A 24,754-nucleotide genomic window follows, 5' to 3' on the forward strand; every position below is an offset into this window, starting at 1 on the left:
GGTTGTTCTCAATTTGACTTCTAAGTATTTCATAACCCGACCGCGGCGGCTGCGTTTTTATGGAGGAAAAACGCCAAGGCGCCCGTGTGCTGTGCGATGTCAGTGCACGTTAAAGATCCCCAGGTGGTCGAAATTATTCCGGAGCCCTCCACTACGGCACCTCTTTCTTCCTTTCTTCTTTCACGCTCCCTCCTTTATTCCTTCCCTTACGGCGCGGTTCAGGTGTTCAACGATATATGAGACAGATACTGCGTCATTTCCTTTCCCCAAAACCAATTATTATTATTATTATATTAGTATTTCATATGCGCATGCAATAAAAACTAATAGTCTGTCTTCCACCGTGTTATTCCTTGCACCGGAATTTTTCTACTGCTCTTACGGAGCACTCCATGGGGTATAGTTTAGCAGAGTCGATGACATGTGCTTCACCGACTTCCCGGCTGCGCAAAGCTTCCTTGTCGCTACCGTTTTCATAGAATGAAATGCTTATTTTTCCCCAAACCTCTTAAGGGCTATATATATATATATATATATATATATATATATATATATATATATATATATATATATATATATATATATATATATATATATATATATATATATATATATATATATATATATATATATATATATATATAGGCGAGAGCTGTGTCCTACTCATTTTCATGCAGCCTATTTTGTGGCATGAGCATGATCTTTAGAAGAGTAATCCTTCCGAAAAGTTTTATGCTGTTCTGGCTAGTTCGAAGTGCAGCTTTCCCTGATTTTGTTAGCTGTTAAATTAGTAAATATCTTGCATACAAGGGCGGTAAGCTAAATGGGTACATAGTTATTCAGGCGGCTGGTGCTCTGACTAGTATTATCAATCTTTAATTTCTCTGCTACAGTTAAAGGGGCATGACAGCCTATTTTCACGAATACCCCGCTTATCGCATTTAATTCTCGACTTGTTAAATTAAAATTCCCCCAAGTTTCAGTTGATTCTGTGCGGTGAATCTTTTTAAAACGATTTTTTTTCCGTTTCTTCTGCGAACTGCTTGCTGGTCTGGTAACTCTGATCGCTGACGTGAGAGGGGCATACCCACCCCGCGTCGTCTGTTGCGCGCTGTTGAGGTACTTGCATGCACACCGTATAGACGGCGGTGGATCGAAAAGTTTTCGTTTTTTTTTAGGTTATCGAAATAAAATGCAGTTTCAGTGTTTTCTTTTCGGAAGCCGTCAGCTTAGTACGCGACCTGAGTGATCCTTAAAAATACGTATTTGCTCGTGGCACCCCTTTTCTGATTCTTGAGGAAACAGAAATCGATAAACCCCTGCTTTATTATTTATGCTCATAAACATGTTATTTTTATGTTATGAGTGTAGTTTCTTTTGAGCAGTCAAGTGCTCCCCTATGTGAAAAGCGGCACGTGCCGTGCATGCCTTCGCCGATGTGTGCCGTGAAAGCCGCGGCGTTTTATAGCTGGCTACCAATTTCTTGTCCGCTATTCATCGGCTCGATAATTAAACTCAAATTATCACAAGGTCGCGCTAGAGTAACCTTGAGGCACGAAAGGAGCAGAGAAAAGTGCCGAATGAGACGACTTCCCCGCTGCATGTGTGCATTTGTAAGTCGAACATACATTCCCTTCGGCTCGTAGAACCCTTTTGCAGGAACCAAGCTATGGCCGCTTGCAAAACCCTACGCGACTCGAATGCTTTCACTGCCCGCACCGAAGAATAGTCGCCGCCGTCTAAATGAGTGCTTGAAAATAGTACATCATTTAGCGTTTACTGTGCATGCGTATTGTGGCCTAGGAATGCGACTGCAGCCCCACGCTGTGGTTGTTTACATAGCAGTGCGCAAACAGTACTGCTCGTTTGCTTGGCATAAAACGCAAGATGGGCTCTCATTATCTTAAATATTACATAGTACTGCTCACAAATTGTAGCTTTACTCATTTACACACTATGATAACACTGCAATAAGCGCCGCTTATGCTATATCTCTCGCAGAAGGCTGCAATTTTTGTCTACAAGGTGAATTTTTCATCTTTACAGATATTTATTTTAAAAGGCGTTAGAGGTATGTCCATCCGGCTTTTGCAGATGGATTACACAGCAAGGCGGACATTACATACGTGCTAGAGCTCAATGAATAGATGAACTAACTAAAATTAACTTTATTTTTGCATTTAAGGCGCAGAATTATACTGCTAAATTGAAGGTCGTCAACACCGTAGGCGAGCCCAGTTCTTCAAGTTATCTGAATCGGCATTGTGGTTCAAAAAATCTATAGCCACAAATACGCTTTTGAAAGCTCGTTGAGTTGTCTTTCCGCCTTGCACATTTATGGAAAGGCGTCTCTTGCATTTAAAATGTAGCAGATGCAGACTTAGATTTATTTTTTAAATGTAAATGCAGTTAACGTTATTTCAGCGACTATGCCACGCGCAGCGTCGCCATTTTATAAATGGGCAACGCAGGAAATCCAGCTCAGCGAGCTTCCAAAACCGTATTTTTAACGCTCGATATTTGGAACCACAATGTCGGTTAATCCGTAGCCTTCCATGGTTCCCCTTATATAAGCCCATGTGTCGCTTCGGGACGTTAAACTCCATACCACCATTGCGGCGTCGGGCACTGGAATATTGACCAATACTGGTTACTAGGGCAATAAGCAGCGACCGGTAACGAGGATAAATGAACGCATAAAATGAATTCGAGAGGTACTGGGATCGATATCCAGAGTCTGCACCAAACGTTACAACAAGGGGATTTGTTCAGAGTCTTGGGAAATGGGAGCAGTGGCGAAAGCAGTCTGAGGTCAAGCAGTCCAAACACGGTTTTGTGTTGAGCTATCGCAATGTAGATCGCGGGTATACTCGTCTTTTTTCTTACAGTGTAAATAAAAATTAAAGGCTACTATTTATTAAAAAAACAAAGCACAAGCCAAAATAGAAGGGTTATGATGCCTTGAGGATCCAAATTAACCTGCCGCTCGAAATTTCAGCACAGCGACGGCCACGCACTGGTGTGACGGGGCAAGGAAGCTTTAAAGCACGTCAGTATTAGCGGCGACGGGCACATACTGTAGGAAAACGTGGTGATCCGTTATGTCTATGATTTCAGCGCAGGTATGCATTGTACTCTCCACCCGTTTTCGCGTTCTTGCAGCAGCATTACTCGACACGTAGATGCACAGCTGTCTTTAAGAGCAATGACACACGGTATAACCTAGCTGTGCTGCACCTGAGCTTTTTTGCGCTTTTCATGCAAAGCCTCACCCATATATGTATCCATGCACTAGTTTTGACCAGGCGCCGCACACGTCATATTAAACACTGTATTGTGTTGTGATGAACACCTGAGCCAAATAACACACTTCTACACGCAGCAGGCAACCCACAATCGCGCGCACAAGTTTGTGAGCCATTTCCGGCGACATTTTTCATGCTCACACCCTTCTCCGTCGCACGCTACTGCGTATGCCAGTTCAGAGGTGGCTATTGGTTAGATTTTTTAAGACGTCAGGCAGCTACCATCAGAGGTGGGCATTTGACCTAAAAAATCTGAACTTCACCTCAACCTCAAAAAGAATTTGCCGACCTCACTCAACCTCATCAGTTGAGGTGGAGATCTCCTCAGACGCCCTCACCTCGAGGAAACTGCTGACCTCACTCAACCACAAATTGTGAGGTTGACGTCGGCTAATCGACCTCAGAAAACAAACGAAAAATAAAACAAAAAGCGATTAAGAAGTTCTTCAGTTAAAAACAATTCTGAGAATCCTGTGAGACAGGAACGCCAAAATGATGATGGTATTATTTAATAAGGTGTCTACAGACACTATTGATGTGCACGCAATAGGAGAAGCTTATAATCTGGGATGAACCCTCGGAGAGTATATGACCTGCGGGCAGGGGTATCCCATACGCGGTTACCACCAGTATACGTATACGTGTCAATATTTGGCAGCCTGCTTCGTGTATACTTGTTTGTATTGGAAGCATCTCGCTCATTCACGGACGAACCGGCAATTGACAAACACAGCCCTTCCACACAATCTACCAGAAAATAGAGAGGAGGGGGGAGGTATTCATGATACCCCTTTCAGGCTTGAGAATAATTACCGAATATAAAGAGACTGGTCATCGATGTACTTTCCAATGCGACGTTATGCAGACGCATGCATATCAGTATATTTCGATTTTCTAGGTCTATCCGGCATAGTGAGAATGCTCTTTTCAGTCCTCTGTACGTTGCCTTCGAAAACACTTAACAAGCTGTACACCAACAGACACGTTGTATTTATGTCTGTGTAGAAGCGAGCGGCTCCTTTTATTAATGCGAAAGCATTAGATGGCCCACTTTCAAGCTCATATCCGCAAAAAAGTGTCCGCAAGAAACGGCGCCAAGCGACGTCACGAGCCGACGAGTCACGCGTCGAAGATGACGTCATATAATCAATTAATGCTAATTAATATAACTAGGTAACGCTAAAGATTAATTAGTGTAATTATTGGTCTTCATGTGAATGTGACCTCATACCAGGTCACGTGATAGCGATGTAATGTGCCATCAAACCTACTCACGTGACGACGCTGTAATATGAAATCAAACCTACTCACGTGACAACGATGTAGTTTCTCGTCATTCCAGGCCCCATCCACCCCCTTCTCCCCCATTTCAAGATCCATATGGATCCCACTTTACTACACATGCGCGCATGACGCATTACAAAGAGTGCCTACAACCCTGTCCACGTTAATGACATTCGGATTGTCCAGCAGGTAAACGCGCCGGTTCTCATGTATATCATACTGCAAGGATCATGCAACGACACATGCCTTTGATTCTCGAGATGATGGCGATGATGATGATGATGATGATGCTAACAGTGTATCCTCATGAGCCCGGGGTAGTCTGGTATACCGCTACCAAATTAAATGTTGCTAGAATATTGATTAAATATTGTACATTACCCAGCAACCGGAGACAATTATTGTGCGGGAAAATAGGAATACCTGCAGAATACCGCTGCAGAATCCCTTCACTTACGACGCAGTTCAGGTATCCGCCGATATGCGAGAAAGATACTGCGCCATTTCCTTTCTCTACAAACCAACACTATCTTGCACTAGGGATACTTTCCAATGACTATCCCGTACGTGCCAAATTTGGTAGCTAAGCGGTCGGCACCTTTTCGCTCTTTTCTCATCCGTCGACAGTGTACCAGAACCAGCGGCATGGTCAACTGCAGCATTTCCTGCAGCTATCCTGTGCTCAAGTCGGCTGTCATTGAGGTGGCGAAAATGGCGATAGCTTTCATCCTGGCATCCCATTTCTCATGCAACATCACTGCAATGCAAAAAGCCACTCCAGCTGGCGTTTTACCGGCTGTCGCCGCGTGTTGGCGGTGCTGTGCACGGAAGTCAACTTACCTGGGGTTCGGCACGTTTCCTGCGACCTACGCAATCGCCGCTAGCAGATTTAAAACGGCGTTATACTTCGGGAGAGGTCTCTTCCAGTTGTGCTTTCAATGACTAAACTGAGTTTCTCCTGTGCGAAGTTTTGGCGAAATTATTACGAACTTCGGTTATACCGAACGATTTTAATATTTCATCTGTTCGCTATACCGAGGTCTGACAAAGCGCAATGGTGGCGCTGTTGCCTGCTGACCTGTGGGGTGCCTCGATGGCGAGCGTGCATCCAGGCACACTACCAACCTCCAGAAATTGGGCACGACATGCGATCAATTTAGGGCTTTGTAGCTGCAGAGATGGCAGAAGTCTGGCCAGGACAGGATATGGTGTTTAGTGGTAAAGCTCGTATGAATAATTGCCGTTACTGCTCCCCACTGGCATCGCCACTTTGCAGTAGCTTCAAGTTCGCAATGAAAGACCGGAGCTATAGCTTTTGCACACAGTGGAACGAAGAATTCAGGAGCCTACTAAGCTCTCTACTAGGGAATTTGAAGTGCACCGCCTATTGCAATGAACTGATAAATGAAGCACCTGTTCCAGAATGCATGCTAGTTGGATGGAACAGCATAATACTTTAGAGAAAAACATATTCTTTAGCCGTAAAAGTGATATTTCAATCCAAGATGCAAAGACAGCAGTGCAGCAAGTACAGATTATTGTTTTAATAGATGCTTTTTTTTTAACCTTTTAAGCAGAGAAGCTTAGAACCTACAGGAACAGAGGCTTGGTTTATAGGGTTTAATATCCCAAAGTGACTCGGGCCACAAGGGACACCATAGTAGAGGGCTCCGGACAATTTCGATCACGTGGGGTTCTTTAATGTGCACAGATATCGTGCAGTACATGGGCCTCTAGCATTTCCGCTCAATCGAAATATGACAACGGACGGGATCGAACCCGCGTCTTCCGGGTCAGCAGCCGAACATCATAACCACGGAGACACAGCAATAGAGGCAAATTAGTCTTAACCTGCAATGATTATATGCCTCTGAAGACATGAAATCTATGACTGGAGAAAACTAATGATGAATTAACAGGCCAGCCAGACAAACTTAGCAAGAAATTTTTAAAATTCGGCGCTATTTGACTGCCAAGTGGACATGCAACAAGTTGCTGATGGTATATTACCAATAAGTATGTTCCAATTTCTTTGCTCTCCCCTCACGTTACTTGGGCAAGCTGCATTGTTCAACTGCTTACACTGCATGACACCGACTTTCTGAACATTGACTCTTCAAAAGACAATAGAGAACAGTCCTCACATATTCTAGGGATTTGAAAATTTTGTTCAGTTTGGTTTATGCGGGCTTAGCGTCCCAAAAAAAGACTCAGGCTATGAGGGACGCTGTAGTGAAGGGCTCCAGATATTTCGACCACCTAGGATTCTTTAACATGCACTGACATTGCACAGTACACGGGCCTCTAGAATTTCACCTCCATCAAAATAAGGCCACCACAGCTACGGTCGCACCCGCGTCTTTCGGGTCAGCTGCCGAGCGCCACAACCACTGAGCCACCGTGGTGGCTCTAGGGCTTCGAAAGAGTGCTTTCAGTGTGTGCAAAGGCTACAAGCCCAGACAGTGCGGCAGAATGTTAGCACTGCCAGGAATATTTCGCCGCATAAATCAGTGCATTACACCGAGGCAACACAATGGCTCACATCTTTTAATTTGAAAAACATATAAAACAGTATGCACAAATGTTTTTGTATACTATCAGCTCCATGGCTGCTGCTTTTCTCGCAGATGCCACCGTCAATCGCCACACTGAGGTGTAAAACATAAAGTGACTAGCTACTGACACCGTGCAGCTGCTAGTACACGTCACCCAACGTCTTAAACACTGTATTGCAGCCTACAGAGGGGAGTAAGCAGCACATGTAGTGGACATCCAGGAACTTATTCATGCTAAAGGCTATTCTAAAAGTAACAATAACAGACACGAGCCCTACAAAAACAATCCGGCCCTGCTTCGAAACCTGTACACTAGCCAACACATGCACAACAGATGCCACGGTTCAACACTCTGCAACAGGAGAACCACCACAGTCTAGAGAGCTGTTTACACATTATGATGGAGCTGCTCTCAGAAACAACAGCAGCACAGATCTACATTCTTGGCCCGAACTACTGTGTGCACGCACCACATTATGCTACAGCTACATAACAGACATGCACCATTTGCCGCCTCTGGGGCGAGACGAAAATGCCGCTGCTGCTTCGCACGCACAGCAACAGCAGTCGTTGCTTGTGTGCCACACGCGACAGACAAGCTTGCCAACTTTGAGCACCACCCTGGCTAGCCCAGTGCGGTTACCCTTGAACCACTCTGCTGGGCTTTTGCAGCGGTTGTAACAATGGTCTGCTGAGAATTCAATGCTGTGTTCCCAAGTCCGCTTGTTTCGTATCGATGGGCTGGTTTTTCAGCCAAGTGAAGCACAAACTTTGCCGCTTCATTCGTCTCTTCTGAGTGTGGGAGGACACTTTGCTGGCTGATGGCTGAAAGTAGTCCCAACACGCTGGGCTTAGGCCGAGAAACTTCAAAAGATGTCGGGGCAAGAGGAAAAGTCTCGGTCCCAATATTTGCCTGTGAACTGCCAGTCGTCACTGTGCGAGTGTGCTCCCTTGACATGGCGAAACCACCTGAAAAAAATCAAGCAAAATGAATTAACGATAGTAACTTAATGCTTCCTACTTTCTAGATACATGCCACATTGATGACAGCCATCAAAAATTGAAAACTCCGAAATGATTTCAGTTCAAATTAACCAAATCATTTATGCATCCAAAATTAGCAGAATTCAAACAGTATGCTTTTACATGCTGCCTTATTTGCATCAACAGATCCGATATTATCAATCAATCACTCATAAAATGAACTAAACCACTATTTCGGTTGGTAAAATATAAAAATTTGCCCCTATATTACCTTGTGTAATGAACACATCCCCAAATTTTCGTAACTTTCTGGGAAAAGGAATGCATCATGTCACTAAATATGACATTACCAGAGGAAAAAAATCTTACGCCCTCTCTGCTTAGGCAACAGTATCGAAGTAGTCTGCACCTCAAGGGGAGATGCGGATCTTGAAATGCCATGTATTCGGGTTCAATATACTTTCGAGTATCTACCCACTAAGTTCTGTGGTCTAATTCGACCTCCAACCAATAAAAAAATCAACATATTTGATGCCACCTAATGTACATTTTCGTTACATCTTTATGGTGAGATTTCAATTACTCTTATACCTCTTTAGTTCAGAAAGGACTAAACTGTGAAGCTATGCTATATTTTATGGCTGAGTCGAAGATATCAAATTTTGTGAAAAATAATGTCACCTATTATATTTCATAATTATGGTGCATCAACACAACTGAATATTTTTATATGATGATAGCAATATGATGATATATCAATAAAAACAAACAGCACAGCTCCACACGGCAAGTTTTTGGCTACAGCTCCATTTCAATCAGAATCAAAAATTATTTAAGGAAAGTGTCTTAATGACCTGCAAGAAATTACCTAATAAGGCCTTAATCATTTTATCATAACATGCAAACTAATATATACCAAAAGCTAATTATACTTGTGAAAATTGAAGGAAGAAATACATATATACACCTAATTTCATTACAAATACCTCTACCAATAAAAATTGTCATCTTAAAGGGACACTAAAGGGACACTAAACGGCAATATTAAAGGGAACTAGAACCTACGTTGGACCGACAGATTAGAACTCACAACATTACCACAAATTTTTTTTTTCATAAAAAGATGATTGTGTTGCCAAGAAAATTTCACATAAATTTACTGCCTTCTTCCCTCCATTTACGCCCCTCCTGCTCACATGATGCAGGAGGTGCTATGTTATTTTCACTCTGTATCCTCCCTGGGTACTTGGCACATAACAGAAAACGGACAAAACCACTTTACACGTTGACCCGACGAGCACTTGGTTACATTAACAGTCAACAGATGGCACCAACATAAGTCTGCTAGTCTCCAAGCCCTGAAAGCCTCTTTTTCAAGACATGGCAGCCTCAAACTTCGAAGAGTGCAAATGGCCATGAGATTTCATGCTTGGCTAGAGACACAGAATTTGCTGTATGCAATGACACAAGCTGACAAGGCAGCAGGAGAGAAGCAAGCTGTGATTACACATAGTTCAGCAGCATTTGTTGTATTGCTTTCCTTCTATTTTGATGGTACTTGCCCACCAATATATTAGTGTTCAAAGTGAAAAGAAGAAATCAAACACCAGTGGAGAATTTAAATGATTGGGCGCAGGTAACAAAAATCATGAGGGGCAGCGCTGCATGTTCTTCTGTGTTTGTTAATTTTGTGACCTATCTAACCTCTGTACTTGATAAAAAAATGACATGCCCGCTGTCTCGGGACCCTAATCTCTCAATCCGGTTCGACTTCATACTCCCCTTTAGTGTCCCTAAAAAGGACTGCTGACAGAGGAATGTTGCAAAAAAACGGTATTACAGTACAATCTCGACGATACGAACACAGTTGATATGAATTTGTGAAACTTCCAGAATTTCAGATGTTCTGAATGCTCTTCCACGCCCCTACAGATGACACGAATGCGCAAGCCGCGACCAGACCCTCAAGCACCAAGCGCTGCAAGTACATCACCGATGCTGCAATCAATAGTGCGGTATGCACCGCTAGCAGTAGCGGCGGAGCACGGCCCGCACTTACCTACTCTGTGATCGCTAGTCAAGCTGTAGGCACAAGAAGCAGTGAGTGGCAGCGAGTGGCCCGCATATTGCTGACGCCACGAGTGAGCATGGACACGCCGCCCGCACATCGGTGACATCAAAATTAGTGGGCTATGGCCGTGCAGCCGTAAATAAATCCCGTCAGCCGTAAACAGATCTGCATGAATATGTCTACCATGGTTCTAAAAACAGATCTTGTTTGTTTTGGATGATAAGAAATTTCGAATGATACGAGTTATTTTGTGACCCTGTGAGATTCGTATCACCGAGAGTCTACTGTATTAACAGCCAGTGATGCTTGCTTTTGCTCTGTGCAAAAAAACATGCACACATGCTAGTGCTTTTTGGAACATGTTCCGCCTTTTGCTTAGCGCAAGGCACTATGTAAGCTACTCAGCACTGGAACATCCAGGCTCTGATGGCGATGCCAACAGCCGCGCTGTCTCGGAGGGTGGCCTGCATGGCTGCAGAAAACCAAGCTGAGCTGACTTGGAGTCCGACAGCAATGGCGCTGACATTTGCTGGGATTACACAAAACTAGAGGCACGTAAAACAGGCTGCGCATGGAAAAAAAACAGCCAAACTGAATACTACAGGAAGGATGAATCTAATGAAAGAATGGACACTGTAAAGATGGATGTGACATTTTTCCGGGGTTTGAAGTTCCATCAGAATGCATACTGCAGCAAAAGGCAATGCAAAAACAACGTACCTGCAACACATGTATGAGCTCAGATATCACAATCACAGAAATGAGAAATACCGTATTTACACGACTGTAAGTCGACCCCCCAAATCACATTTCCGAAAGATAAAAAAAAATCTTCCGAGGTTGTTTAAGCTTGGCCTTGAACAGCTGAACGCGATAGCATTATCCAGCGGCCACTGTTTATCGCCAGCCGCGCGTTGGAATGCCTGTGGGCACATTCCAAAACACGTCAGTAAATCCTTGCATTACGTGGAGCACGTAATTACCTCCCCTATCGCTAACAGCCTTAATGAAGTCTTACCGCCCACCCCTGCAAAATCAACCCAGTTCTTTCTTAACTGCTACCTTCTCTCACGTCAGCCAATTAACTTACTCCCCTCACTTCTCAAATCCGCGACCCAGTTGGCCGGATCAAACCCCCTACTTATTGCCGGAGATTTTAATTGCGCTCACATGGGCTGGGGCTATCGGCGCACCAACCACAGAGGCACAGTTTTATACAATGAGACGCTGGCGCTCCACCTGACCATCTTTAATGATTTCAGCTTACCTACGTGGATTGGTAACAGTGTTACTGCCGATACTAGCCCAGACCTCACGCTTGGTAGAAACTTGGACCACCTACAGTGGGAAAGAATGCTTTCCACACTAGGCAGCGATCATCATCTAATTCGAATAACGCTAAACTATCGCCAATCTCAGCGCAAATTTACCGTTAAGCACACTAATTGGGACGCGCTCCGCAAATTTAGACAAGTGCAGCCAACACAGGCCCCCTTCGACCTAGACGCCTCGATTATTCGATTGCAAAAAGACATTCGCCAACACACTCAAACGCTCGACTCTACCCCAGACACCCCTGTTATTGACAGCAAGCTCGCCTACCTCCTCCAAGCACAGGACAACATAACGCAAAGGTGGAAGACTCAGAAGCACAATAGGAGACTAAAACTCAAACTTGCCCAGATTCAATCCCAAATAGTACAATGTAGTGCCACTCTTTGCAAAGCTAACTGGGCTCAGGTTTGTGACGGTCTCCGCGGCACTCTCTCCACAACCCGCGCTTGGCATCTGTTACGGCACATGCTAGACACCACGTAATCCAAATCTCAGACGCGCCTTAGCATTCGCCGCATCGCTCACAACCATCGACAGGACACCGACGCCTTCCTCGCCCAGGTGAAATGCACCTATACTATACCCCCTGGTCTCCCTTGAAAGTACCGATTATGCGGGCCCACCCCAGCCTGAGCTTGGCGCCCTTATTACAGAATCAGAATTTTGCGCCGCCCTATTGAAATTATGGAATACCGCTCCCGGAGATGATCAAATTACCAATGCAGCTATCAGAAATCTTGACGATGCTTCCATCTCTGACTTAGTCAACTACTTTAACGAATGTTGGGAGGCAGGTACTCTCCCTGCCTCGTGGAAGCATGGAAAAATTATTTTTATTCCAAAACCCCACAAGCCTATCACCCTAGAAAACATCCGCCCCATTTCCCTTACATCCTGTCTAGGCAAGGTCTTCGAGCACATAATTTTTGCTCGGCTAACAACGTACATGGAAGACAACCACCTTTTCCCCCGCAGTATGCTCGGCTTTCGTGCGCATCTATCTGCGCAGGACGCTCTACTTCAAATTACGCATGACGTGCTTGATGATACCATCCCCCACCACACTAAAGCTATCCTGGCAGTTGACCTCACCAAGGCATTTGACAGAATTTGACACGATGTCATCTTACGGGAACTGCAGGCTCTACAGGTAAGCCCTAAAACCTATAACTACGCTCGCGTGTTTCTCTCGGGCCGCACTGCCTCCCTGCACATAGATCAGATTGCCACACTCTTATATACTCGGAGAGCTCGGAACCCCTCAAGGGGCGGTCCTTTCTCCCCTTTTCTTTAACGTTGCTCTCATCCCCCTAGCTCACAAATTGGCTCTAATCCCACACCTAAAGCATACCCTGTACGCTGATGATATTACCACATGGACCCCTCATGGCTCTGACGGGGAAATTGAGGAAACTCTTCATTTAGCAGCAGACACCATCTCCTCTCACGCGTGATCCACCGGGCTCGAATGTTTCCCATCTAAGTCCGCGCTCTTCCTAATTAGGCCAAAATGTGTTGCTAACTCGCCCATCCAAATCAATTTAAAAGGATACCCTATCCCCATCACACCCGCCCTCCGCATCCTTGGCCTCCACTTGCAGGATTCTGGACGAAATGAACATACCCTTAAAAGACTCAAGGCCTCCACGCAATCCGTGTTGCACCTTCTATGCCAAGTGTCCTCCCTTAACAAGGGTTTAGACGAAGCGGACAACATGAAAGTAGTGCACGCATTTACGTTTAGCCACATTCTATACGCAACCCCATATCTCAAATTGAACCACACGGAAACTGAACGCGTGAACACAATGATCCACCTTGCGACTAAGGCAGCCCTAAACCTACCTCGTAGCACTAGCACAGCCAAACTTCTTGCACTAGGCATGCATAACACCATTCAGGAACTAGTTGACGCACACCTTCAGACACAGTACCTTAGACTTGCCACGAGGACCACTGGCCGCCATATATTCTCTTCCTTTCGCATCGACATACCCGCTAACCAGCCAACCCTTATAGCCATCCCTCAACACATCCATACACCTCTCGTTGTGAAACCCCTTCCTCGAAACGTCCATCCCCAATATCACATCTCTCGCCGTGCAGCTCGCGCTAATGCCCTCCATAAGTATTATGGGCAAGCCCACGATGCCGTTTGGGTAGATGCCGCATGTACAGCGCATGAAGCAGTAGCAGTTGCCTACAATCCAACCCTACCTCACCCCCTAACTCACCGTCTTCCCTCGGGCTCTACGCCTGAGGAGGCAGAGGAGACCGCCATCGCCCTAGCCCTTGCACATTTGGATGCCCAATACATCTTCAGCGACTCCAAAACGGCTCTGTCCAACTTTGCTAGGGGCAGGATTCACGCCCCTGCCTGGCAATTGTTGAATACCCCTACCCAAAATTTACCGCGCAGGGTAGAGCTTCAGTGGGTGCCGGCTCACTCTGGGAACCCTGGAAACGAGGCTGAAGATAAATTGGCCCGAGGTTTGAATTGCCGGGCTCAGGACAGTCTCGATCCAGGATTCTCGAGGGAGCGGGCGGACACCTTTGCGGAGCTCACGCAAATACCCCGTTTGGACCGTCGGACTTACCCTCCTCCCAACCCCTCTCTTACCCACTCCCAACAGATTCTCTTCAGACGCCTCCAGACCCGCTCTCTGTCATCCCCTCAGCTTTTATCCCACTATTGCGGCACATCCCCTGCATGCTCCCTATGCGGTGACCCCAACGCCACACTCTCCCATATCCTTTTCGGCTGCCCTGCTGACCCTCCTCCGCGGGGATAGCACGCCATCTCGAGCTGGGAGGACTGGGAGGTCCTGCTCATGTCTGCAGACCTGACATCGCAGCTTGCTGCGGTGACTTGGGCTGCCGACGTCATGTCCCGGTATGACCTACTTGATGCAATGCGGGACCGTGCAGTGGCCCAGGGACCCAGCTGAGTCTAAAACTGACTTGCTCAATAAAGTTTTTCTGTCTGTCTGTCTGTCTGTCCAAAACGAAAATGTATTAGTCACTGGATCACTCGTCCACACTTGCGCCATCGCCCTCAATAGCGCTGCCATCGTGATGGCTGCTGCTGTCCCACAGCACGTCGTTCCAATGTCGTCGTCGAGCGAAGTCCCGTACTTCGCAAACAGCCACATCACGACATCGCGTGGAACAGCTGAAAATTTTCCTCGCTGCAGCTACCACACCTGTATCACCCGTTGGGAACGTCGAACTTGCGACCCGGCGCGCCGCGGCTGTTCGTTTCTTCGGAGTAAAAAAAATGGCAGCCATCTTGAATGTAGCCATGAACGAGCGCCGGTCGCTTGCTGGACCTGAAGCACAAATGATGACTGACGAAGCACTACATTAAAAACTTGTGAAACGCGGCTGGCAGTAGTCAAATGCGTCAGAGCCAAAGGCAAACTACACGTGAATGGCGTCGGCAGTCAGCAGCCACGTGTGGTGTGCCAGTTTGCTGCTTATCGATAGCCGCCATTGGCCGCCGCCCGTGTGCTCAGGGAGGGTATGCCATTTTTGCGTGTTGACATAGCAGCTGCTCAAGGCCAGCACCAAGAGCAATACGATGGAGCCGTGCAGCAAAAATGTAACCGCGCTGTAGCATGCCTGATATCTTGTTTGTCTCGCCTTTACTTATAGCGCGATGTTTTCGTTTCGATTGTAAGTCGACCCCCCCCCCTTACGGATTTTCAACTTTTAAAAAATAGGTCGGCTTACAATCGTGCAAATACGGTATCTGCTAGAATAATAATATTAAAATATACAAAATCCTGCAGATTACAGTGAAAGCTCATTGATATGAACTTCAAAAGACTGGATAAGACGCGCCAGTCAGTGTCTGAAAGAGTGCTCAGCTGGGTTGGGTTGGCTGGCTGACGCTGGATGGTAGAGCAGCTATTGCAGCGGGCTGGCACAAAGCTCAGAGAAGCGAAACCGAAACCAGGCGTTCGCACAGTTCTTGGATTCGTTTGTCATCACACCTGCTGTTGAGCGGACATCAGAGGTATGAGAGAGACTCTGCAGCATAAAACTCGGATTTTGTGTAGGGCTATTTTGACGATTTCTTGCGTGCTGGTCATACCTGGATGTGGCCTCCCTTCGGAAGCCTGTTCAAATTAACAGGTGCGAGATCTGTAGCGTCCAAATTAGCGAGTTTTCGACAATATAGACTTACATGGGTGTTGACTTGGGCCGAGCCGTACTTCCGAATTTATCGGGGTAGAATTAACAAGCTTTTACTGTATTACAGAAAGCGCACAAGGAAACCACACAGCCAAAGGTGCTGGATGCTATAAGATCTTTGCCACGGCTTTCCCACGTATGTCATTGTCTTCATTGTTGATATAGCGACAGCCAGACTTTAGTAAGAAAGAGGCTTTGAAGCATTTATGGTCAGAAGTATCGAAACTACCTGAGATCTATTAATAAGCAAAGTCAATACAACCACTGCTTTTAATGGGTATTGTTATCTTTGTCATCACTGCCACCTTCAATCACATAAACGGCGGCCAGGTATTCGCTAAATAGACTACAAAATTGCTGCCTTAAAGCCAACCAAGCACGATTCAGCACTGGATTTGTGTTTATAAATTTGCCTCTCCTCAAGGTATGTTCGTTATATGGACACGCTGATTTCATCCGCAGACTCAAGTGTCACATGACCTAATGGAACTGTACTGCACTTGGGATGACAAGCCATCCATGACATTCGCGATTCCAGAGTCCTGCAGTGCGCAGTCTGTGGCAATTTGCATGGTCACGCAAATTCAATATGCGATTTGGTTACTAAGCATAACTTTCAACAGACTGTCCCAGCTTCATAGAGAAAGTGTGCATTGAATTTATACATCACCTTAAAAGATCTTCAAGGCGCTTATACTATGAATTGACGAGTTTTTACACTGAGCCTACAATCATTGTTGCACAATGCCTATCCCCAAGAATGAAAAAAAAAAAAGGAAGGTAAAAGCGCGTGCTTACCTTGGCTCCCAGATATCCTTGTGCTTCTTGCGATGCTTTCGGGCTTCCCTCTGCTTCTCTTCTAGACGGTTCTTCTCTGCTGCAGCACCATCTGCAAAATCAAGAATAAAAGTTGCTGTGTGAAACATTTTTGAACATGATCAATCAATTGATAAAGAAGAATTATGTATACATGGCATCTCGCATTATAAGTAAGATAACAACAGCCTAGTTAAGCTCAGACAGATATCAAAGGAGGTCTCAAAGACATGCACTTCAATGGGGGTGGTGTTGGGGACTTGAGAAACTTCGTAATATCCAGGAATTCGCCATAAAGAGGTTCGTTACATCCAGGTTTAACTGTAGCAACTTTATTGAAATGGTGCAGGCTGGTGCTATCGGCACAGGTCTCCCATCACTGTGCAGGTGTATACTGCTTTCTTAGAATAGGGTGGCTGCTACTTGACATTAGGCAAAACCTTCACAAATTAACCCGATTAGATCTGCACTACATTTTGCACAAATGCTCAGAAAAGAGTCACCACAGACAGGGAAAGCATACCGAGGTCCCCGGCTTCCAGCAAACGCATGTCTGGCCGCAGTCGGCAGTCAGTAGGAGGCAGGGTCTTGTTCATTCCCTCCTCCATCTCATTGAGTGCCATTGCAAACAATGTGAAGTTGTAATACTGCACAGAACACAAGAGAGAGGAGAACAGCACATTAGGGAAAATAAAATCAACCACACACAGTAGCACAGGCATTGTGCAGCAGCATAGTGGGAGCCATGAAGCGTGCCCTGTGGGTAATTAGTGTGAAGGTGTTAGTAGTGAAGTTTTGAGAACTCCAGTGTGAAGCATTTGTTGCTTAAGAAACATGATCCTAGTGGCCACACACCCTAGCGAGTGTGAGTGACCGCGCTCATGCGTGTTGCCCACATAACACAAACTAGGGAAACAGCAAACCTGATGGCTCAGCTAGCCTTCACTGTACTGTGCGCGCTCTCACTCCCAAGAAATGAGGGCACTTGACTGATAGCACTAGTGTTTATTCAAAAAGAAAGGTGCATTATAAACACTGCACCAATCTCCAGACCTCAGCACAACCCACAGCCGTGGCCTAGTCCCAAGAAGGTGGTCAGCGGACCCGCATTTGCAAATTGAAGACTAAATGGGTGCTAGAAGAACTAAGGGTGTTTGAAGGGCACGTAGCTAACCTCAGGGTTCCGCTGAGCAGCCCCACACAAAGGGTGGGGAGAAGTATGTAAATGCATGCAATGTATCCGGGTGACACCGGTCACATGTTGGTGGCTCTCTGTGTGTCACCACCGTCAATGGTTCATCCTAGTAGAAATCAAGGGCAAGAAGTGGGCTTGGACAGGGCATGTAACACAAAGGCAAGATAACCGCTGGTCCCTGAGGGTAACGAAGTGGATTCCAAGAGAAGGCAAGAGTAGCAGGGGGCGGCAGAAAGTTACGTGGGCAAATGAGATTCAAAAGTTTGCAGGTATACGGTGGCCGCAGGTGGCAAAGGACAGGGTTAATTGAAGGGACATGGGAGAGGACTTTGCCCTGCAGTGGGTGTAGTCAGGCTTATGGTAATGATGATGACTGTCAATGGTTAGCCCCTCCCAACTCCACAGAATGTGCATCCACATAGGAAAGCGACAGAACACACTTTAGGCCTTGACTCAAGAAAACATACAAGGTGCACGTCTGCCATCCCATGACATGGGTCCCTTAGCAAGGGCCACAGAACTGGCAGAAAAGACCAGGCACTCTATTGCTGCTAACTGCTGCTCACATTAGCTGTGGCTCCATATGTATATTCAGTACATCAGTGGGAGTGGTCCAAAGGGGATGCAAAGCCGGAATAAGAACAGTTTGTGGTCAGGAATGATATTGCAAATTAATTGAGACACACAGGTAACCTTTCTGCTATGCAGACATGTTTGGCAACACAATTACTTGTGCAATGCTCATGCAGGTTTTAGGTCTTCGATGAAGATTAGATTTTATTTGGAAGCACTCAGAAAGTCCTCCTGGGTAGGGACCAGTCTCGATGCCAGTCTCGATGCAAAATACCACCGCTCATCTGCCACATTTAGCAACTAGAGTTGTCAGATGAACTCCCGGCTCCATCTAAAAGGAGACAGTAACTGTCCTCCTCACTGCCTTTGTGTTATAGCAACTAAACTATGATGCAAGTCCGTGTGAGAAGACATCAGCCCTGTGATTGCTTCCATGAGTGACCATGGGGCTGAAGTATGCCATCCAACTTTCTGCTTGCCTCTGAGGGCAGAAAAATAAATGTGTTAACCTAATCAGAAAAAGCCTTTGAGAAATGGTGCTACCCAGCAAGAAAAACAAGAAACAGCTGAAAGTGTGAAGCAGAAACAGTGCGAAAGACTTGGGCTGGTACTGCATGATAATCAGTCACAGGCAAACTATGCCTACATAGAACTATCTTCCTCAAAAGAAGACAATGCAAGTTCACACACTGATATGCTATAGATGTGTTGCGTTCATGTAAGGTTCATGTGTTTATGTAGGTTGCACAAGCCCGCATGGCTTTAGCAATACAGAACATGACACATTAACAGCCTGAGCTGTTAAAGGAGAGATGCGAATCTTAAAAATTGGAGGGGACACTTAAGCTCAGCCTAAAGAGTATGCCGCGACAGCATTAATGAGTTAATGCTTGGGGTATGCAAATTTTTGAAATTTTGAACACGAATACAAATGTTTGCTATTTGGTTAATACTGAATTAGAAAAATTGATATTCGAGAATTTCAGAATATTTGAAAATTTTCGAACATTTGGCAGACATGAATACCATGCAAACTTTCATAAATTCAACCTTTGCAAAACCACGATATCTGGGCAAATTGTCCAAATATCGAGTTTTAAATGCCACAAAAAAGTACAAAGGCATCATCCTGATTTCGTCTCCTTAAGTAACCTTTTTAAATCTCAGTAAATCACCAATCACATTCGGATGCTGTTAGGCTTGGACCTCAGGCAAAATTCCACAAGTGGGCTTTCCCAATGACACCCGATTAGAACAAGATGGCTGATCACCCGCTTTGAACAACCACAAAGCGAAAGTGCTTTTGTTTGTCTGCTTGAGCCTTCCATGATGTGTTAGATACTTAGAACTCGCACCCATGACAATTGTGTCGCCTTTGCAACCATCCTAGAACAAGCTCTGCCCCCTGTTCTGGAAAGCTATGACATGCCGAGAGGCCCACTTGTGGAATTTTGCATAAGGCTCCCAATGAGGCAAGTAGATGTGTCACAGCAGGGCAAGCCACCTACTGCATGGTGCATTCTTCACATCTCTTAAGTGCACGTAACAGCAAGTGTAACAACGATTAGGGGGCCCTTGTTGGGAGGCCAAAAAGTAGCATGGCCGCGCAGTTTCAGTTTCTGAGCTTAATCATTAGCTCATGGCGATGGTAGCTCCCTGTCTCCAAAATCCGCGAACTCAGCTGCAAGCCGTTTTTGGACGCCATTTTGCCCGTCGCTGGACATTTCATTTTTCTTTTTAAAACCGGTCTTGCCATTCCGCAATGCCAATATGCATTCCCCTTGCTTGCATTGGCCACATTATTCTACCAGCACGTAGAAACCGTGTGCTTGTCACTGGCTTTTCGGTGTGCGTGTGATGGAGCCTTGTAAGGCTTCACCGCATTTTGTCATTTTCATATTTCCGACATTTTTTCTGGGACGGCATGGGGCATTTCATAAATAGACCTTGCATAATTTATGCATTTCTTGCTATGCTGTTGTTTTCGTTATAAGGTGCATCATGATATGAAAATGGCAAACTATATCGAAGCACCCTAATTTTGACATATAATTATGCGATATTATTGTTTCCAAAACTTGATACGTGATTCAGCCATAAAAAAAAAAGCATACCTTTATAATTTGGTACTTTCTGCATTCAACAGTATAAGATTAACTGAAATTGCACTATAAAAACATAACGAAAACTAGGCTGGCCATGTTGGCAAAGAACACGAGTTGAGAAATTGTATCCGAGGTTCGCGCGCCAGCCATTCAGAGGTCATTGCAGAGGACTCAAAAAATGCTGAATACGGACGTTCCAAGAGAATTTGACAACTGAGTAATATCAGAGTGTAGAGAACGGCACCAACTTTTCATCGAGGACATAGTTGCGGGAAGCGACAGGTGCGAAATTCTGCCACATTTTGCAATCAAATCGCCATTTCGCCGCTTTGGAGGTGTCAGATACATCAATTTTCTTAGTAGTTGGAGCCTGAATTAAACCTTTAAACTTTGTAGGTAGGTACTTTAGTGTTCATTTTCGCTCTCAGCGCAACACGAACGGGACACAAGACGAAGGACTAGCACTAACAGGCGCTGACTATCAACTGGTTTTTTATTGAAGAACGAAAAGCATATAAATACGAACAGTGAACTACTTATCAATCAACAAAAGTTATCTGGAAGGCACGTGGGAGGTTAGATAGCTCAATTCCCTCTCGGATAACGTTATGGAAGGGCTGCTGATACATTTTGCGCCGTTGTGGTAAATATAAAAAGCTTCCATAACTTCGCGTGTTAATTTATTGTTATGTCGGAACAAGATGCGCGTGTTCTTGTAATCGGGAACACATTGGCATTTTTTGCACTGGAAAGACGCCTGGGCAAGGGTGTCCCCTTTAGCTCTCCTTTCTGCATGATCCTTTTCATGCCTGCATTGGCATTGCCTGCTGTGGGAGCCTGTGTGAGACAGGGGGTCATTTTTTCTGGTATTTTCATGCTCCATCAAGCGTTTTTTAACGCACCTGCCAGTCTGGCCAATGTACATGGCACCGCAAGAGAAGGGGACCTGGTATACCACCCCTACCTCGCAAGGTATAGATGGCGACACATGACGCACTTGACAAGCATCCCTCTTGCTCTTGCCGTAGTGCCTCTGATTCACCTGTTTGCACATTGCGCTAAGTTTTTTAGGTGCAGAAAAGACGACATCAACGTCGTATCTACCCGCAACTTTTTTCAGCCCATGTGACAAGCAGTGTGCATACGGGACCACAACCTCCCACGTGCCTTCCAGATAATTTTTGTTGATTGATAAGTAGTTCACTGTTCGTATTTATATGCTTTTCGTTCTTCAATAAAAAACCAGTTGATAGTCAGCGCCTGTTTGTGCTAGTCCTTCGTCTTGTGTCCCGTTCGTGTTGCGCTGAGAGCGAAAATGAACACTTACCAACTCGCCCAAATTTCCGCCTTGCTGAAAGTACTTTAGTGTAAACTGAGCTCAAATATGCCATTTTTTTCTAATAGAAATTTCTGCATTTTTTTATCATTTCAAGAGCAGTGTCTCCTGTTAACACGCCAAGAGAATACCTATAACAACATACCTGGCCTGCATACTCTGGTCGTGGGGTGGCCCTCCAGAGCAAGCGGGAGTTCGGGATGTCCAGGGAGTAAGTTGAATCACTCTTGGGAATCTCTCCATCATCAAGGTCACAGGGTTCAGGGCTCTGCACAGACAGGTAAAAACGAAATCGCAAATAAAGATTTCAAGTACAGGGTATTGTGTAAGGAAGCAGCTACATGACATGGGAGTGGCGGGGTTCTCGCTTTAAGGCTCAGTCTATCGTAGGTGACAAATAAAAAAATGCTGGCACATTATGTTAGACCATGCCCTGTGGTATAGGAACCAAGTGCAGCATTAGCTGTTTCATCAGAAGTTCATAATTTTCAACTGGCCGAAGAAGCAATGTTGGAAGTGATGGTGGCAGTGTGCTGTGCACAAAATGTCACTCAGATGGTAGGTTGCGGTGCTACGGGTTAATTAAATCCTAAATTAAATTTTAGGCAGTTTATGCCTCTTCTTTCTTTTTTTTTCTGCAATATGTTACGATGTCTTGAGTGTTCATAAATGCTTTCTTCATCTTAAAAAATGTTTTGGAAAAATCAAATTGCATAACCCATACATGTTTACAAATGTAGTGGTGTTCGCGGATGCTCCAGCCGACTGAGGTTGTAAAGTATGGCTACTGCCCGTAGGAATACATGTGAACAGAAGTTTCAAAGCAGTTTTCCGATTTCACGAGGCACCTATGATGTCGTCCCTTCACGGAGATTAACCGAGTACATCCTAGAACATACTATTGTGAAAGTATGAAATGTCATTTTAAAGACATTGTATCTTTAAAACTCCATGACGTGCGCATAGGAGTCGCACCCTGATGGTGGTACGAGGCAGGAGCGTGACCCGTAGAAGCACATGTAAGCATAACTTTCCAAAATATTTTTTTCCTTTGCCAGAGTACCCATGGAGGCTGCTGTTCATTACAGTTGGCGCATACTTTGAACAAGAGTGTCACAAAATATACCACGTAAGTTCTGAATTATCTTTTGAAAAGGCCATGACAAATGTGTGTTGTGAAGCCACACATACCACCAAAGGGCGCTCTATCTGCTTGGTTTTTCTCCAGTTGTGCAATCTCCTCGTAGTCTCCAACATGATGCCGCATACACTACATTTCCTCACTAATACATTCTTTCGAATTAGACAGCCTAGAAGGCCCTACGTGAGAAGCAATCTTCAAAGGCATGCTAAGCGGATGAAAGTGAACCGCCCACTTTCGTTCGCTTGAAACAACATGACTGGAATCGCAACCAATGAAGATCCAGTACAAGACATTCTGCCCACATGCAACAGACTATTAGTTTTCTGTCAATTTTATGCAATCTAAGGAATTGGCATCACATCATGCATGCAAATCATTTCTTACATGCACCAAAGATCTCTCTCTCAAAAATTAGCTGGACAGGTAGTGCCAACCATGAAACATCTCTGACAACTTGCTTCCCATATTTCTTTCAAAAATATTAGCAGGAGGCTCAAGCTTCGCTGTAAGAGTAGACGTGATAGTGCTTTCTTCTCCTTTTATTCCTTTTCTTTCGCGTTTCTCACTGATTACAAATCCACAATCACATTACCGATCATGGTGATAGATTACAATAGCAATTACCGATCACATAACAGATTACCAATCACAAATCACAATTATCGATTACGATTCACGAATCACTATCAAGGTAACACTGCCGAATATACTTGCTACTACATACTCATACACACCATTTTTTTCAGTGCAACGAAGCACCATAACACCGCCTTTTCGTTCCATGCAATTTCTGATCCCTAATTAGCATATCAATATTTGTTCTTAATTTAATTACTGTAAGATTACTACACAACCCAAACACACCTCACTAAGTCATACATATCATAACGCGTTCACCAGGTGCGCGCCTCTAACACGCTTGAACTAAGACCCTATGTGGCCTATGCGTTGCATGCCTGCCTGGCATGCAAAGAGCCTGGGTTCGAACCCCAATGTCGGCTATTTTATTTTTCTATACATATTCTGATTTCTGGGATTTTTTCTGACTGATGCTGGATGACGGGCGACACCGGGTTTTCAGCAGAACAAGCTTTTTACGCCATTGCATAAAAAGTTATTCCAACGAGTTTTGTAAACTATTTCACTACCTGCTCTGTGCCATCATTCTGATGTGCACTTTTACACACAGCATGTTAGCAGCTTGTAGACAGATGCCGATTCAGAACTGAAGATTTGTCAGAAAAGATCAGGCAGCAGAAGAATAAGGCCACAGTGACATATTTGCAATCATCTTGCAATCCTCATGCGAGGGCTACAGAGGAACCAGCACAAGCAGATGTTCTAATGACAGACCACGCACCTTGGGACCCGGCATATCGCCCTGGGATCCTCCTGTCAGTGAGCGTGTCAGGCTGTTCAGTTTGGCATACATGCGCTTGGGTGTGTGCGCAGGACTAGGCCCCGCGCTTGCTGAAGTGGCAGTGCCTGATGGCGGGGGATGGTCTGGGGGGGCACGGAAGTTGTGTGTTTGCATGTACTCCTCATACTCTGCCACAGGTGCCGCCTTGAGGTAGTCTGTCCACTTGCCGTACAGGAAGCGCAGGCGGGACTTCCTAAGGGAAAAAAAAACATGGACATCGCAATTTCAGTGACGGTAACTGAACGATGGAAAGGGAACTTAAATGCAAAGTCAGGCACCTCAGTAACGTCAGCATCTCTCCAGACATCTTTTTAAAAGGTGGAGAATTTGCAGCACAACATCCACTTTGCAGGAGATTGCATCATAGCTCCTGCACTTACATTCCTTAGTGGTTAGAGCAACTAATGTATCAAGTTTCCCCTCAGAACACACCG

At 45.2% G+C, this 24,754-nt stretch overlaps 1 protein-coding gene and 1 long non-coding RNA gene across 2 annotated transcripts in view; one reads left to right on the forward strand and one right to left on the reverse strand.

Moving 5' to 3' along the window:
* Positions 1–10,451, forward strand: part of LOC144129204 (uncharacterized) — a 39,141-nt gene extending 28,690 nt beyond the window's left edge. The window contains exon 2 of the long non-coding RNA XR_013313884.1: positions 10,061–10,451. This is a non-coding gene — a long non-coding RNA (uncharacterized LOC144129204). The remainder of the gene's footprint in view (positions 1–10,060) is intronic.
* The window catches only part of LOC144129202 (oxysterol-binding protein-related protein 1-like), a 79,710-nt gene continuing 62,071 nt past the window's right edge, over positions 7,116–24,754 (reverse strand). The window contains exons 21-25 of the mRNA XM_077663190.1: positions 24,261–24,513; positions 21,902–22,024; positions 17,071–17,194; positions 16,530–16,620; positions 7,116–8,113 (exon numbers count right to left, since the gene is read on the reverse strand). Of these exons, the coding sequence (XP_077519316.1) occupies positions 8,011–8,113; positions 16,530–16,620; positions 17,071–17,194; positions 21,902–22,024; positions 24,261–24,513 (694 nt within the window). The 3' untranslated portion in view covers positions 7,116–8,010. The remainder of the gene's footprint in view (positions 8,114–16,529; positions 16,621–17,070; positions 17,195–21,901; positions 22,025–24,260; positions 24,514–24,754) is intronic.

The sequence above is a fragment of the Amblyomma americanum genome, chromosome 4 (genome assembly GCF_052857255.1).
Source record: "Amblyomma americanum isolate KBUSLIRL-KWMA chromosome 4, ASM5285725v1, whole genome shotgun sequence".
In the NCBI taxonomy this organism is placed as follows: domain Eukaryota; kingdom Metazoa; phylum Arthropoda; class Arachnida; order Ixodida; family Ixodidae; genus Amblyomma; species Amblyomma americanum.